Source organism: Moschus berezovskii, chromosome 4 (genome assembly GCF_049115385.1).
Source record: "Moschus berezovskii isolate FMDL1 chromosome 4, NW_MosBer_1.0, whole genome shotgun sequence".
Taxonomy (NCBI): Eukaryota; Metazoa; Chordata; class Mammalia; order Artiodactyla; family Moschidae; genus Moschus; species Moschus berezovskii.
The window spans coordinates 12,301,590-12,317,918 of record NC_142463.1 but is presented as its reverse complement, the minus strand read 5'-3'; the positions used below and the strand labels follow the sequence as shown (position 1 = coordinate 12,317,918).

The 16,329-nt window shown below is 59.0% G+C and overlaps 1 protein-coding gene and 1 long non-coding RNA gene across 3 annotated transcripts; one reads left to right on the top strand and one right to left on the bottom strand.

Annotated features, from left to right (window-relative positions):
• The first annotated feature begins 590 nt into the window (after window positions 1–590).
• On the top strand, window positions 591–3,722 carry LOC148777982 (uncharacterized). The gene is made up of 3 exons (XR_016037161.1): window positions 591–757; window positions 2,712–2,937; window positions 3,644–3,722. It is a non-coding gene; the product is annotated as an uncharacterized LOC148777982 (long non-coding RNA).
• A 601-nt stretch (window positions 3,723–4,323) lies between these two features.
• ZC3H12A (zinc finger CCCH-type containing 12A) lies at window positions 4,324–15,127 on the bottom strand. Of its 2 annotated transcripts, XM_055402681.2 has the most exons (6): window positions 13,752–13,906; window positions 12,443–12,917; window positions 7,904–8,043; window positions 6,714–6,948; window positions 6,092–6,198; window positions 4,324–5,909 (listed from the first exon to the last, which is right to left on the bottom strand). In XM_055402681.2, exons 2-6 carry the CDS (start codon window positions 12,835–12,837, stop codon window positions 5,035–5,037), a joined length of 1,752 nt encoding a protein of 583 aa, XP_055258656.1. In that variant the 5' UTR covers window positions 12,838–12,917; window positions 13,752–13,906; the 3' UTR covers window positions 4,324–5,034. The 2 variants fall into 2 exon arrangements, with proteins under 2 accessions (XP_055258656.1, XP_055258658.1); XM_055402683.2 differs by lacking the exons at window positions 12,443–12,917; window positions 13,752–13,906 and adding an exon at window positions 14,940–15,127.
• Window positions 15,128–16,329: the final 1,202 nt, after the last annotated feature.

The window sequence follows — 16,329 nt, the reverse complement described above, 5'->3', positions numbered from 1 at the left end:
GTGCTGGCCCCACCATCCTCCACTTCACACCTTCCCCCCCCCCAAGTGTTTATTTTTTAAAATTTTTACTGGAGTATAGTTGATTTACAATGTGGTGGTTTCAGGTGTACAGCAAAATGATTCAGTTATACATACACGTACAGCCACTCTTGTTTAGATTCTCCTCCCATCCAGGTCATTCAGAGTGTTGCGCAGTGTCGCCTGTGCTATATATACAGTAGCTCCTTACTGGTTATCTCTTTTATATATAATAGTGTGTATGTCACTCCCAGCCTCCCAATTTACTCCTCCCTGCCACCCCTTTCCCCCTGGCTAACCATTAAGCTTTTGTCTACATCTGTGACTCAAACTCGGAGAAGGCAATGGCAAGCCACTCCAGTACTCTTGCCTAGAAAATCCCATGGATGGAGGAGCCTGGTGGGCTGCAGTCCGTGGGGTCGCTAAGGGTCGGACATGACTGAGCAACTTCACCTTCACACATTGGAGAAGGAAATCGCAACCCACTCCAGTGTTCTTGCCTGGAGAATCCCAGGGACGGGGGAGCCTGGTGGGCTGTCGTCAGTGGGGTCACACAGAGTCGGACACGACTGAAGTGACTTAGCAGCAGCAGCAGTGACTCAAACTTCTGTTTTCTAAATAAGTTCGTTTGTACCCTTTTTTAGATTCTGCATGCAAGTGACATCATATGATCTTTGTCTTTCTTTCACACTTCACAACCATGTAGTGTGTGACCCAGAAAAGCCAGGCTGTGAGAGAGGTGAGTGAGGTGGCCAGAGCCATATAGCCAGTGGGAGGAACCTGGACCCAGGGCTACATTATTCTGAGCTGCTACCACTCAGACTGAGGTGTCCTCTTGCCAATTCTAGGGAGAAGCAGGGACCATCGCGTCCCTGTGGATGCTGAAGCCTTGTGAACAAAGATGTTTCAGCAGGTGGGGCGGGAGTTGGTGGGGAGAACTTCACAGTTAAAAACCCAGTTTTCTTTCTCGTGGGAAAGAAACATGCTGGGCATTGGGTCTGGCAGCCTCTGAGCAGCTCTGCCTGGAAGCCAGATTGAGAAAGAGGCCTGGAGGGGCGGCTCCGAACACCGGACGGCCCCAGCCAGGTCGAGGCTGCCGGGAAAGTACAGATGACAGGGCACTGAACTGACTCAGTCCTCCGAGAGCCCGGCCCCAGCTGGCACTGGCTGTTCGGGCTCTGCTGCCTTTGTCTATGCCTGCCAAAGAGACAGCAAGGCCAGACATGGCCCCTAGATGGTCCGTCAGCACCCAGACCTGCTGCCCCCTGCCCACTGCCCAACTGCCTGTGAGATCTGCTTCCCCAGATACGGCCCCTAGACGGTCCACCACCACCCAGACCTGCTGCCCCCTGCCCACCTGCCTGTGAAATCTGCTTCCCCTGCCCGCTCCTTACAGAGCAGAAGCAGTGAATGACCTGAGTTCAGCTCTGTGCCAAGGACCCAGTGTGCGCCTTCAGGTCTATGGATGCAGACTGGTGGGATTGGCAGAGGGGTGAAGGCAACCTACTTCTCCTTCTTGACCTCCCTTGGGGACTCAGGGCCTTCACACACCCCCACCCCATCCTGTGGTATGCAGCGGGGTGGCGGTGGCTGCATGGCTGGAGCTGCTGGGCAGGGAGGGTGTCAGGTCAGCTCTCACATTTAGAGGTTACCATGTAGATGTAAGGGCTTCCCTCACAGCTCAGCTGGTAAAGAATCTGCAATGTAGGAGACCCCGGTTTGATTCCCGGGTTGGGAAGATCCCCTGGAGAAAGGATAGACTATCCACTCCAGTATTCTTGTGCTTTCCTGGTGGCTCAGTCAAGAATCCACCTGCAGTACAGGAGACCTGGGTTCGATCCCTGAGTTGGGAAGATCTCATGGAGGAGGGCATGGAACCCACTCTAGCATTCTTGCCTGGAGAATCCCCATGGACAGAGGAGCCTGGTGGGCTACATATAGTCCATGGGGTCGTAACGAGTTGGACACGACTGAGCGACTAAGCCCAGCACGTGCAGATGTAAACCTGTGTGTCCGTGAGGTGCAGGGCTGAGGGCACCCCCACCACCTCCGTCCCTCTCAGGGGCCTGAGAGTCACTGCGAACTAGTGTCTGGAGCACCCTCCCTTCCTCGGGTTCATGGGGCCAGGGAAGCCCAAGCTGAGGCCCTGCCCCGGTTTGTCTTCCTCCATGGGACCTTGGGCAAGTTGCAGCTTTGTCAGTGGCTGATAATGAACTGGACAGTCCAGTATTTTAGCTTCCCGTCTATAAACACAAAGGCCCATAAAGGGCCTTTAACCTGGACTACAGTTCTTGACTGGGAAAGCTATTTTATAAATATGGCAACAATCTTTCTCGGTTGCAGATACAGCCTCCCGAGGTGGCTGGATGTCGCAGGCACAGGGCACCTGCCTGGACGAGCACTAAGTCATGTTTGCTGAAGTCACTCCCATGTCAGGCCTGGATTCTCGCCTCAAGTGCAGGCTTCTACAGGGTGTTCAGGGCGAAGAACAATGGGGTGGGGTGAGAGGGATAACAAGCAGAGAGATGGCCAGCGTCGCCTTTCCTACAACAGGCTGCATGGTTGTTCTTTGGGAAAGCTATTTCTAGGGAAGAAAAAAGAAAAAGTAGTATAAAAGTTTCACAGGGCTTCCCTGGTGGTCCAGTGATTAAGCCTGCCAAAGTAAGGGGACATGGGTTTGATCCCTGGTCCAGGAAGGTCCTGTGAGCCACAACTACTGAGTCCACGGCGCTGCAAGTACTGAAGCCTGCGTACCTAGAGCTCGTGCTCCCCAACGAGAGAGGCCACTGCAACGAGAAGCTCGTGCCCGGCAACAGAGTAGCCCCCGCTCGCTGCAACTAGGCAAAGCCTGCACACAGCACGAAGACCCAGCACAGCCAAAATAAATAAATACATCTCCGAGAAAAAGTTTCACAAACAGTAAGTACAAATTCATGAGATGTTCGAAGATGTAATTATTAAAACTATTTTTCCCATTGCTGATGGTGTTTAGGGCTCATCTGACAAGTCTAGCTTTTCACTTAAAATATTTAACATTTATCAGTTCAGTTCAGTTCAGTCGCTCAGTCGTGTCCGACTCTCTGCGACCCCATGAATCACAGCACGCCAGGCCTCCCTGTCCATCACCAACTCCCGGAGTTCACTCAAACTCATGTCCACAGAGTCGGTGATGCCATCCAGCCATCTCATTCTCCGTCGTCCCCTTCTCCTCCCGCCCCCAACCTTTCCTAGCATCAGAGTCTTTTCCAGTGAGTCAGCTCGTCGCATGAGGTGGCCGAAGTACTGCAGTTTCAGCTTCAGCGTCAGTCCCTCCAATCCTTTTTAAAACACGTTTTATTTATTTGGCTGTGCCGGGTCTTGGTTGCGGCAGGCTCGATCTTTGATCTTCACTTTGGCGTGCGCGATCTTTAGCTGTGGCACGTGAGCTCCTGGTTGTGGCATGTGGATCTAGTTCCCTGCCCAGGGATAGAACCTGGGCCACCTGCACTTGGGAGGGCGGAGTCTTAGCCACCGGACCACCAGGGAAGTCCCTATACCTCATTTATCTGGAAAAACAAACTAACCGACAAAACCCCCAAAACCAAAAAATGAAAAACAAAATCCTGCCTGGCCTCCTCCCTTCCAGGGGCAGATGGGAAGGCTGAGATGATGGCAGGAGGTGAACACAACATGAGGCCCTTTGATGAGCATCCAACATGAATGCGCTCACGTCCTCTCTGTAAGGTAGGTGTCATCATCCCTTCATAGATGTGGAAACTGAGACCCAGGGAGACGTAGTCACTGCCCCAGGGGACATTCATGGTGGCAGAGCCTATTTCTTGGGTTTGGGGCCAGGATCCCTAACCTCCTGCTTGGGGGCTACCCTGGCAGGGCCTCTGCAGGACGGTTCCGCCCCAGGGCCTCCTACTCGGCTCCTCACCTGGAGCAGGGCAACATCTGGAAGGACGGGGCAGAGCTGAGCCCCACAGCCACTCCCCAGGCTCTCCAGGAACACTTGGCCTGGTCGCAGGGCAGAAGAAAGGGGACAGCCTGGTCCACCTCCCAGTCCCCCCAACAGTACCCCCTTCCCCACGCTGCAGCCCCAGGACTCCAAGCTCTATGCTGCTGCTTCCGGACTCCCTGCCCATGTGTCCACAGCCACCTCCTCCCAGAGCCTGACCCAAGCCTCGGGAAGGATGCTTCTGCCCCAAGGGACAGAGCGCTTTCTGTGGAACTCAGCAACCTTCCTTCTGAGAAGGGTCAGAGAGCGGGTGTGGAGGCAGACCTGGGGTGCCCATGTGCTGACCTTCCGTCACCCAGAGCAACAAAGACCATTGCCTCTTAGAGCGCTCACATTGTACTTTATTGAAGTGGAGAGGCGAGGCTTTCGTGTAAAATATTTAACGTTTACACCTGTACATACACGTATACGTGTCCCCCACCTTGGGGAAGGGCGAGACGGCTCTGAATACAGAGGAAGGGGGGCGGAGAGGGTAGGACAGACTGCCCTGGACCCCCGCAGGCACGGGGGACAGACGCACAGAGTGGGGCGGAGGTGGGTTATTAAGAAGCATCTTGCTTACTAACATGAAGCTGCGTACCGCACGGGGAGCGCGGACGAGGCCTCATTGGCTTAAGAGGAGAGCCCATGGAGGGCGGGCACACGGTGCCCAACGAGCCAGCCAAGGCCGGCGTCCCAGGGGCGGGGCGGAGGTGGGGGGGCCGTGCACAGGGCCCCCAGCCCAGGCCTCTGCTCCCCCCTGCCTCCCTCCCCGCCCTCTGAGAGAAAGGAGGGTTTGGGCCTCAGCCACGGACTGACAGCCGTTACTGGCAGCGTCTCCGGAAACTACAGATACAATGTGCATCAACAGGCTGATCGCTCCTGACCCCTCGGCCGCGGGCGGCAGCGGGGCCAGAAGCAATCCTACAGGATCTTTGGTTTGGGGCTCCCTTCCCTACTCGAGTCCTCCCTCTGTCCAGCCTCTCGTGGCGGGCCTTGGGGCTGGGCTGCTCAAGGGCCCACGGCCCAGCCTGGCTTTATTCACTGAGGTGCTGGGACTTGTAGGAGAGGATCTCGGCGGCCAGCTGCTGGGGGTCCAGGAGCTGCGGGAAGCGCGCCATCACGGCCTCCACCAGGTGTGGGGGGAAGACACCGCACAGCTTAGTGTACACGCTGGCTCGCTCCTTCGCCAGCCTGCCTGCCCCGCCCCAGGGGCCCCTGTCGGCTCCTGGGCCGGGCGCCCGGGGCTCCTGCAGGCCTGGGGTGGGCGGGGGCAGCTGGTACGGCTCAGACCAGTATTTCCGAGGTGGAAAGGCAGCCGGCGGGGGTGCGTAGTCAGCGGGGACGCTGAAGTGGCCGGCACCCAGGGCCCGGCTGAAGGCCGAGAAGGCCGGGGTGGTGGGGAGCTCTGCCCCGTAGGTGCGGTAGCCAGCATAAGGGCCCCGAGGCGGGCCTGGCTCGCCAGGACCCCCTCCTCGAACCCCCCAGAGTTCTGACATCTGGCTCTCCAGGGAGCCGATGCCCGAGTCCAGGCAGTCTTGGGAGGTGTAGGGGAGAGAGTCCAGGGTCGGCGAGAACCAGTCCGAGGGCCCGAAGCTGCCGCCACTGCTCCCACTAGGTGGGAGGCTCCTGCCTGTCGGGGCGAAGGTCTGCATCAGGCCCTCCCGGGGGGTTCCTGGGGACGCCTGGGCCCCCAGCTTCTTCCCATCTGGGCTGCACTGCTCCTGCTCTGTTGGCAGAGAGCCAGGCTGAGAGGAGGGTGAAGGCCGCCGGCCGCTCTTGTCCTTGCTCGTGGCCCTGGAGGGCGGCAGCAGGGCGTTGGCGCGGAGCTCATCAGCCACGGAGCGCTGGGGCCGGCTCGGCCGCTCGGGGTGGAAGAATCTGCACTTGATCCCATAGGTGCATTTCCTCCCTGGGAGAGAATTCAGGGGGGAGATCTAGAACCAGGGGGTGGGAGACGGAAGGGGCTAGTCCAAGAAATGTGGGGTGGTGGTGGGGGTCCCTGAGAGAAAGAACATGGGTGCAGGCTGACTTGGGCGAGAGATCTGGGGATGCTGTGAGGATGGCCCGGGAGGCTGGGGCCCAGGCTCTTACCATAGGGACACGGCTGCTTCCTGTGCTCCGCTGTGAGTGGCTTCTTACGCAGGAAGTTGTCCAGGCTCGGCCCGTGACGGCCCAAGGGGTCATCGGGGGGCATGAACCTGCAGAGGACGGGGGAGAGGTAATGGGGGACTTCCCAGTGCTGGGGAGGGGCTGGACAGGGAGCCTCACTAGGATGAAGAGGGGGCAGCTCCTAAAACTAGTGTCCACCCAGTAGGATACCCCCAGTCTCTGGGGGTACTGTCCCGAGGCAGGGAGGAGGGCCCAGTCCAGAGGGCCACAGTCAGGGGTGACTCTCCTGCTGGAAGCTCGCTGAGGCCTGAAGTCTGGTTCTAGGGCTGCATCTGTTGCCCTCTGGTCAGAGCCTCGGGGCTGAGAACTGGAGAGACTGTCTTGAAGCACTGACCACATCCTGTCCCAAAGGCTCCTGACCCAGCCTCTAAACCAGAAAGCCCAGCCCTTCCTAGCCTGGAAGGGGACCAAGGGGTCCCCTGTGGGGTCCTGTCCATCTCGTGCTCAGAGCTGCCCAGGCCCAAGGCCACACGGCTCAGCCACAGAGCCGCCCCAGCCCGGTCCCTCCCGAGCCCCTCCGGCAGCGGCCGTGGTGGGGACATACTTGTCATTGACGAAGGAGTACATGAGCAGCCGCTCCTCGATGAAGCGCTTCCACTCCTGCCGCTCTCCCTGCAGGTCCCGGTACGTGTCGTTGGAGACCACGATGCCGTCCGACTCAAAGGCCAGCTTCACGATGAAGCGGTCGTCGTAGCAGACCACCCGCTTGCCACCCACCCGCCGCGAAGGCGTGAAGACCAAGATCTTCTTCTTCTCCAGGTCCCGCAGGATGTGCTGGTCTGGGAGGCAGCAGGGGCGCAGGCAGATCAGGGCCCAGCCTAGAATCGCAGTCAGCCCGCGTGGCTCCCCGACCCCTGGTAGCCAGGCTCTCAACTCCAGGGTCAAGGGAGCAGGAAGGGGCTCTGTGGAGGCCAAGGACCCCCATGCCTTGCTGGGTCTGGTGCCTTGTTTCTTGCCCAGAGACCAAGAACCCCTGAGAACAGGCTGGTAGGTCATGCTCAGAGAAGGCTGGGCCGCCTCCTTCTCCCCGCTGTACGCCAGGCCTGGTCGCGCCCAGCCTGTCCTGGGGGGATCTGGCAATGAGTTCTGGCTTGAGCTGAGGCCAGATGAGTGTTTCAGCCAGGACAGACGGACCCACCCAGAAGGGGCCTCTTTTCCTGGAACGGGCGACCCTACCAGCCTGTCCCCACATCAAGACATCCAGGGAAACAAACTTGGGCTCTCCCCACAAAGGTTGGGAGCTCGTGTAAGAGCAATGGTAGCAGCCGGAATCCGTTACGTGCCAGCAGCTGGCATCCGCTATGTGCCAGGAGCTCTGCTAAGCACTTAGGTCTATTAACTGCTGTGAGGCTGACTCCCACCCGTCAAAGTTATCAAGCCCTCACCCCATCCCGTGTCTCAGATGAGAGGCAAGTGGCCTAGCCAGAAGGGACTGAGCCAGGATTACTGAGCCCAGGGACTTAGCCGCTATGTCATCCTGGCCCTGTGCCGCGGGGGATGCGGCGAGAGCCTGCCACCGTTAGGTGAGGGAGGTGCCCGCTACCCGGAGGTAGAGGCTGCCCAGGGTAACCTCCAAGGACCGCTGTTCAGAGCAGGGATGCTGAAGACAGCAAAAGCCAGGGAAAGAAATGCTGGTTCCTGCTTGGGGCCTGGAAGCTGTTGCTCACACCCACAGTGTCTCTCTGGAGGAGAACTGCAGTGGTGAGGCCGCGCCCAGTCCGAGGTGCCACTCACCAGTGATGGGCACGTCCGGCCGAGGCTGTTCCTTCCTCCAGGACGGCACGAACACGGTGATGTCTGTGTGGCCCCGCTCCAGGAACCAATTCACCGCCAGGAGGATCCCCCGGCAGGAGAAGACCTCCTTGTTCCCGTGGCTGGGGAGGAGAGGAGGGCAGGGTCAGCCCGCTGTGGCCTTGGCCTGCCCAGGAGGGAGGTGGGCTGCCCTTCAGCCCATGCCCGGGCTGGTGGAGCCGCTGGGCTCGGCCCCCCGCCCTCTGGCTGCGGGTCCAGCGCCTGTATTCCCTGCTGGTTCCCACACAGGCTGTGATGGCCAGAACTGGGGCTTTTTTATCCTGAGGTTCCATCTCCCGACAGACAGCAAGGAGACGCCCAGGAATCTGGCAGCACCTGCTCCCCACGTGGGGGAGGGTCAGGCCGCTTACAACACACCTGGGGGTGGGGGAAAGGCGCTGGGACCACGGGGACACAGATGTCCACAGGCGGACTGAGTCACCGCCCCTCCCTTGCCGGCTCAGCAGGGCTGTGGGTGGGGGCTGGGGAGGAGAAACTAGGTTGCTCTGGATTAAAGTTGGATTAGAGTTCAGGCCTGTTCAAACTGCTGGGAGTGGGACTGAGGAAGGTGAGGGGGGAGCCTAGAGTCAACCTTCAGTTCGGGGCAGGAGGTGGCCACGGGGCCCTTCAGTGCGAAAGTGAAAGGAGACTGCTTTTCCTCCCAAGGAACGCCTGGACCGCCTCACCCCTCCCAGGAGGGCGTGACCCGAGGTGAAAAGACGGTCTGGAAGACTCTTGGGACTCTGCCAGCAGCCGAGCTGGGAGAGGGGACACCCTCCCTGCCGTGGGCTGTGGACCAGACCTCAGCCCATCCAAATGCGGCTGGATCCAGAAGCAAGCCCCGAGGTTGCCCTGGCTCAGTTTCTCTATCTGAAGAATGGGCCCGGGGGACCGCAGCCTCCTTCAGAAGGGCTCCCTGTCAGTGGAACAACGGTCCTGTCTGCTTGAGGCCAAAAACAGTCCAACAAAGTGGAGGTTCCATCTGGCTTCCCAGGAGGGGACAGGGCCTCTCAGGTAATACCTATCGGGTGTCACGGCAGGGCTCCAGGACCAGGCAAGGGGATGGGAAGGGGCAGCTGGGCCTCCTTCCCCAACAGCTCCTGCCCCTCAGTGAACAACTCAGACTCATATTTGGCAAATAAAACAGAATAAGCATTACGCAAAAGAGGCAACTCCATGGCCGACCACATCCTGTGGGTGGGTTTGGGTGGGGGGGGCGGGCGATAGCTAGAGCCCCAAGAGAAACAGAGAGGGAGGTGGGGCGGGCACGGAGGCTGTCGAGGAGTGAGGCTAGGGCTCCCAGGGCTGAAGGTCTCTGTAAATTGTAGGTGAGGCAAAGTCCGACCTGAAGGCAGAGCTCATCCCTGCCAGGTGGGGCCTCCTCGCTGCCATCTGCCGGCCCGCTTATAATAAAAGTTAACATTTACTGAGACCTGTGAGCCAGGCCCTGATCTCTGTGCTCAGTACTGAATCATCAGTAAGCCTCTGAGGAGGGGACTGTCATGAGAGGACCTTTGCCTTTTACTCAGGTGAGGAAACTGGTCCACAGAGGGCAACCAGTTGCCAGCATCACAAGTAGCAATGGTCAGAGATGCACACCCAGAGGCTGTGCTCTTAACCCCTACGGGTGCTGATGCCTGGATCGTGCAAAGACAAGTGACAGCCCTCACAGCAGGCCTGGATGGATGGGTACCGAGCCCCTACCGGAGCCCAGGTGCATTGCATACCTCCTTGGCTTCATCCTTACAAGCCTCTGAGATGCATCTAAAGTTCCCTGGCTACTGGTAAGAAGTAGAACTTGAACACACGTCACACTGCCTTCTGACCCCTAACAGGAGAGCTAAGGTTTATTTGAAGTGAAGTGAAGTTGCTCAGTCGTGTCCGACTCTTAGCGACCCGGTGGACTGTAGCCCACCAGGCTCCTCAGTCCATGGGATTCTCCAGGCAAGATTAGTGGAGTGGGTTGCCATTTCCTTCTCCAGGGGATCTTCCCGACCCAGGGATCGAACCCAGGTCTCCTGCAGGCAGATGCTTTAAAGAACAACTCCCAAACTTGAGTTTGAACAAAAGGGTTCAGTGGGTGGGGCAGGCTGGGAACAGGGAAAATCACGCATCTGCAAACTCCTGCTCCTCTGTCAGGACCCCAGGTGTGGTGTCACTGCCTCGGAGAAGCCTTCCCTGACCTGGCAGGATGGGTCAGGCCCCTGGTCTGTCTGTGCGGTGCCCAGCGCTTCCCCCTACCCTGGGCCTTCTGCGGTCTTCCTAGAACCATGGCGGGTGATCCTCTCGGGCTGGGGTCCCTGTCTCACGTCTGCAGTCTGCACACGCAGCTACCTGCCTCCCGTGCACGTGTGCGTACCTGCACACGCCCCCTCCCAGGCCAGCACCCGCAAGCCCTGGGACTTTGGGGTCCACTGGGGCTTCCGGAACAGAGCACTGCTTCTGGGAGTCAGAAACCTTAGCTGGGGACAAGTCTGCTCTCAGTCGTCCCAGCCCCCAGAATATTCCTTAAGCAGGCGGCCAGAGCCTTACTCTTGGCAGAAGTCGAACACATGTGGTGGTCCCTCGAGTCAAGCCCAGATTCTGCCCTCCCAAGCCAGGTGCTCCTGTCTGGAGCTAACTTCAGTCCTCACTGCCGTGGAGGAAGCTCTGCTGGCAGAGGAAATCCAGACATCCTCTCACCCTCACCGCAGTCTTCTGGCCCAGAAAGTCAGGGCCCCTCAGCCTAACGAGACATTGGAAGACGAGTGTTTCTGCTGGAGACTCTAGACTAACGCCCTGGGTAGAGGGCAGGGCCAAGGCAGGCTACCCAGGTGAAAAGATCTGCCTGGGCTGGGCCCAGCGAGTGGAGAAAAATTCCCTTAGAAGGAAACAAGAGGTGAATTTCCCCACGATTTGCATATGGTAGGGGCTGGCCCGCCTGCCCTGGGACGGGAGGGGGCAGGAGGGTAGGAACCCAGCAGCAGCTGAGACAGGAAGCTAGAGGCTGGAATTCCCCTTTTGCTACAGCCCCAGCTCAGAAAACCCCTAGCGGCTCGGCCTCTGGCCAGCCCCTTCACCACCTGCCCCTCCTCCTGCCTGGCCCCTCCTCCTCTGGCCAGGATACAAACACACACTGCACATGGCTGCCCCCGGGGCTCAGCCCTTGGGCCCACGCCCCCCAGAGGAGGGAGTCGCTAAGGGATCCCAACTCCTGACCCAGTCAAATGCTACTGCAGCCCGAGAGGGTCCCCCCAACTCTCAAAGCACGTAGGGTGACCAGCTGCCGCAGGCCTGTGGATGCCAGCTTGCCTCAGTTTCCACCTAGGCTCAAACCATTTCAGAGATGGGACGATGGACCCAAAAGTGGCTGGAGGAGGGCCACCTGCACATCTACTGTGCTGGGCCAGGACCAGCCAGACAGCTGAGCTCGGCCAGGTATGGAAGGGGCAGATGGGGGGCGGCGGGGAGCAGGCAGAGGTATAGAGGTCTCATGAAGGCCACCTGGGAGAGCCCTCAGGGAGGCGGGGGAAGGAGTCCTTCCCACCCCACACCCGTGTCTGGGGTCTCCTCATCCACACCCATAGGAACTTTTCCTTGTGAACTAGCCACCCAGCCCTGACTCACCAGCCTGTCTTGAAAGGACAGGGAGAAAGCGAGGCCAGAGGGCAGGGCTGAATGGAAGGAGGTCTGGGTTCTCTGGAGTCAGCAGCAGCCCCCCTACCCCCCCCATGAGAGCCTGCATAGGGGAGAGGGGTGGATGGTTACTGGAGCCCAGGCCTAGCTCTGGTCCCTGGGGGGCCCTGAGAGCCCAGTCCAGCCGAGGTGGCTCCAGCAGAAGCAGAGGCAACCCAAGTCATCGAGCCCCTGGAGCCAAAGCATCAAGCTACCCGCCCACACCCCTGATGTCGCCAGATCCTCAAGGTTACTCTTGGTCACAGCCGCAAAGGCCTCAGTAGCTGGGCCGGCTTCCACGCGAGCCCAGGTCTGAGACAACAAGGCCCCAGCAGTCCCAGACCCTGAATAACATAACGATAACAACAACTACCAATGATGAACAAGCTCTGCTCTCCAGGTTCCGAGCACTCATTCCTCACAAGCACCACCTGAGGGGTGGGTGAGCCCCATCTCACAGAAGAGGAAGAAGGCTCCTACATGAATAAGCTGGAGACCTCAGTCTGATCCCTCATGGAGAGCACAAGGCAGCTCTGGAGTCAGAAGGACTCGAGTTCAAATCCTTGCTCTGGCACTTACGAGAAGTGGGCCCCATAGTAACTCTTTGAGCCCCCTCAAACAGCCCTAAAACCTACTTCCAAGAAGCTGCAAGGATTAAGGGAGACTCCTGGCACACAGTAGGGCCTCCAAAAAGGGCTTTCCTTTCCTCTAGACTAGTCTGGAGAAGAGACCAAACTCCTTCCTGAAGTCCTCTCTACCAGAGGTGTAGAGGCATGGCCACCAATCCCGGCCAAAGGCCATGGTCTTGGACACAGAAGTGACATGTACCTCATAGCCACGTTGCTACCATCGATGACTACAGGTCTCAGGTCACTGCCCTCCTTGTCTTCCTCGGGTGGAGAAGTCTCCACGGTGGGAGCCTTGGGGGTGCCCCCACCCCGGGGAACCAGAGGCAGCTGAGGGCAGGGGTCCGGCGATGCCTGGCGCTCCCGCTCAGCTGCTGACCCATGTTTCACCAGCTCCCCCAGCACTGTGTTGGTGTCTGCCTGGATGCCCAGCTTCTGCAGGACACTGTGGATCTCAGCAGATGAGTAGCCCAGCTTCCGGAAGAAGTCAACCTTCATCTGCAGCTCTGCAGTCATTGCCTCCTCGGCCGTGGGCTCCTGGGCTGGCCTGGGGGTACCCTGGCAGCTGCGGCGGTCTTCAAGTTCCCACAGGCTCATGGTGGGGTTGGCTTCCTGCCTGGGCCTCTCTTCACTGGCCACTCACAGCTCAGATTGGTGGAAGGCACTTTTCACAGCTCCTTGAGGACAACCAGGAGGGTTAGGGGTGGGACTGAATTTTCTGCTCACCCCTCTCCTGTCCGTCCCTCTCCATCCAACAATATGGGTGGCAGTATGCAAAGCCATCTTGGCGTGTTACTTCTATTATCCTCTCAAAAGCCTTACCAGCTAGAGAGCATCACTCCCATCTTATGAAGAAGGAAAGTTCAGCCACAGACATTAAGAACTTGCTCAAGGTCATCCAGCTGTTAGCTGGTGGCGCAAAGATTTGAACTTGGGGAGTCCTACTCCTCCTCCCACCCCCCCAGCATCCCCCCCCGCGCCAACCCAGGGGACCCAGAAATCGTGGGAGGCCTCCGAGGACCTGGCCGCGCCCCCACAGCAAGCGGGGCGGGGCTCTCAGGTGGAAACCCGCTGGGTTGGAAGCGCGCTGGAAGGGGGTGGCGGGGGCTTCCCCGTCGAAGCCATCGCCTCCTCGCGTCCGCCTGCCCACTGCCCGAAGCCCAGGCCAGGAGGCTTGGGGCCCGTGGCCGGACTCCCGGGCCGGGGGAGGGGAAGTTTCCAGGGCGACTCACCAGCGAGAAAAGTTGCTGGGAAACTCTGGTTGGCCTCGGGGCTCGGGGACGCGGAGGGTGTCCCGGCCCAGAACCTCGCTCTCGCCCGATTCCCACTCCGGACCTCGACCTCCCGGGATCCTCCGACTTGGGCAAAGTTGGAGGAGGCCCCGGGGATCGGCCAGGCCGGGGTGGACGGGCCCCACGTCCCTGCCGCCCCGGTCGGTCTCGGCCAGAGCCCTTCCCACCCCTCCTCCTCCCGCCCCGGAGGCCTGCTCCCCCTCCCAGCCGCGCGCTCACCCTGCCGTGCGCCAGCCGCGGCCGGCGGCGTCTCCATGGGGCCGAGTCCCGGGGGCCAGGCCGCCGGCGACTTTATACGGGGCGAGTGGGCGGGCAGGTGGCGCCCGGGACCGTGACGCGGAAGCCGGGCAGGGCGGGCTGCAGCCGCGAGCCGGCTGGGGCGGCGCTGGGCGGAGCGGCCACCGCCCCTTCCTGCTCCGCCCCGCGCCGCGCCGCCCCGCCCCGGCCCCGGCCCCGCCCCCGCCGCCCCCGCGGCCGGCCGGGCCCGCGATGGGGGCGGGGCGCGGGCAGCAGCCCCTTCCTCTGAGCCTCTGGGCCCCGGTGGTGGGGAGGTCTGCAGGGCAGAAGTGCACGGCTCGCGAGGCGTGAGTGAGCCCGGGCTAAACCAGGTACGCACATCGAGTCAGCCGCGGGCAGACCGAGCGTGCGGCTACGCAGGCACAGGTCCGCGTACGTTCAGACCTAAGTGTGCAGAATGCACAGTCCGGGACGATCGAGTGAATTGGGTATACAGGTTGGTTCACACACGGTTGGAGGCAGAGCCATAGTTATCAAGACAGGTACACCCAGGCAAGTACTTTTCACATTGAGAATCAGGAACGCTCAACAGGTACACCGTGAGTGGAACAGGTAGGTACACACAGAACTGGGGCCCCACCCAGGGCCAGGTACTTTTTTTTTCTGAAATCAGGACCTTGTCAGAATAGAAAGGCAGGTACAACCTGCCTTGTCCCAGCTGGAAAGACTTGCCTCCAGGACCAGGAGCTCCTATTCCAGGGCTCCAGGCGCCACCTTTGTCACTTTTGAAACCCCCAGTGACTCCATCTAGCCAAGTCCCTGCTTTGTTGACTGCTCATCTTTAAAACCCCCCAAATACCTCTTCTTCTGTGCCTCCGAAGCGCAGCAACCCCAGGGGCTGGCCTCCAGGAGAGGGAGAAAATGAAGCCCCCTCCGATGTTACTCACCACCACTTCTGCCCAGTACTGTGTGTGCCATAGACCTAATCTTCACAACAGCCCCTTTTATAGTTGAGAAAAGTTCAGTGAAAAGTGCAGTATAGTTAGACATTTATTCATTGTAGTAACTCCTTTATGGTAGTAAAAATATTAAGTAATGAGTCCAGGTTAATAACCATAATGAAGATAAGCCAACCACAGCGATAATGCCTGGCATTTATGGAGTACTCACTGGGTGGTGGGCACCATGCCAACGCTGTGCAGACACTTCCGTGCCTTTGCATCTCCGATCTCGGCCAGGAGTGCCTCCCCTCCTTCCCTCCCTGCTGCTGCCTGGCCAATTCTATTCCTCTTTTTGATGATGTCACCTCCTCTGTGAGGCCTGCCCAGACGCCTTTGGTGCTGAGTTGCTTCCTCCTCGGTGCCCCCGCAGCACTCTGCCTGTGTCCCTACGTGCTGGATTGTAGTCGCTGGCCAGGGACCGCCTTCTGGGCCAGGACTGGGATGGGACTCCGCCTGTACTCCCAGGCCCCGTGCTCCTCAGCACTGTGCCCGAGGGAGCCGGCAGTACTGGGCAGCGATGAGTCACGCAGCCCTGTGTCCTCCCAGAGTGAGCCGCAGTCTCGCTGTCTTCCGGCTCATGAAGGCAGCTCTTTCCCAAGAAGCTGACTCTGTTCTGCAGAACCCAGTACTACTCCTGGGGAAACCCTGCTGCAATTGTAGCTGGAATGGCCTCAATCCCCAGGAGCCCTCTGGATCTAATGTGCCCAGCCTTTCTCCCTCCCCCAACCATTCTTTGCACACCTGTCTTACCAATTTCCTTTCTGGAGCCTTCCTGCTCTCCTGCCACCTGGCCAGCCTGGGTGGGGTCTGCAGAGGTTCAGGACTGGTCACCCATGGGTGGGGGACGAGGAGAGGCTGGAGAGGGAAAGGTCCCAGGAATTATCTTGGCTTCTAGAAACTTTCTCCCACAATGGCTCAGCGCGTAAAAAACCTGCCTGCAATGTGGGATATACAGGAGTCTGAGGTTCGGATCCCTGGTTGTGGAAGATTCCCTGAAGGAAGAAATGGCAACCCACTCCAATATTCTTGCCTAGGAAATCCCATGGACAGAGGAGCCTGGTGGGCTACAGTCCATGAGGTCACAAGGAATCGGACACGACTGAGAACTGAGCCCACTCAAGATGAAGAAGAGAGGCTGGACCAAATATATATTTTTTTTCCTTGGAAGCTCACCAGGCAGCTCAGACTGGGAATGACACAGGAGCTAGATCACTGCTCTAGGAAGGGTGGGCAGGCTGCCCCCAAGCCTTGTCAGTGGGCTGCAGAGGTTCAGTTCCACAGGGCCTACTGGAAATGCAGAAAGGGCCAGTTCCCTCCAGTGTTTTGAGGCTCCTAATATACTTTAAAAAGACTTGTCACACTAGAGCTATAAAAATTGAAGTATGTTTTAACATTTAATTGAGCAAATTAACTCTTTCATCACCTGTTCAAATTCAGTGCAATGTATTTGGACTACTGGCAAGACAATTGGAGGATTTGTCTTTAAAAATATATTATTTCCTTGGAGAAATGGCTGATTTTGGGGCTGGGACAGGGCAAAAAGTGAGCCTGGAGCGTCC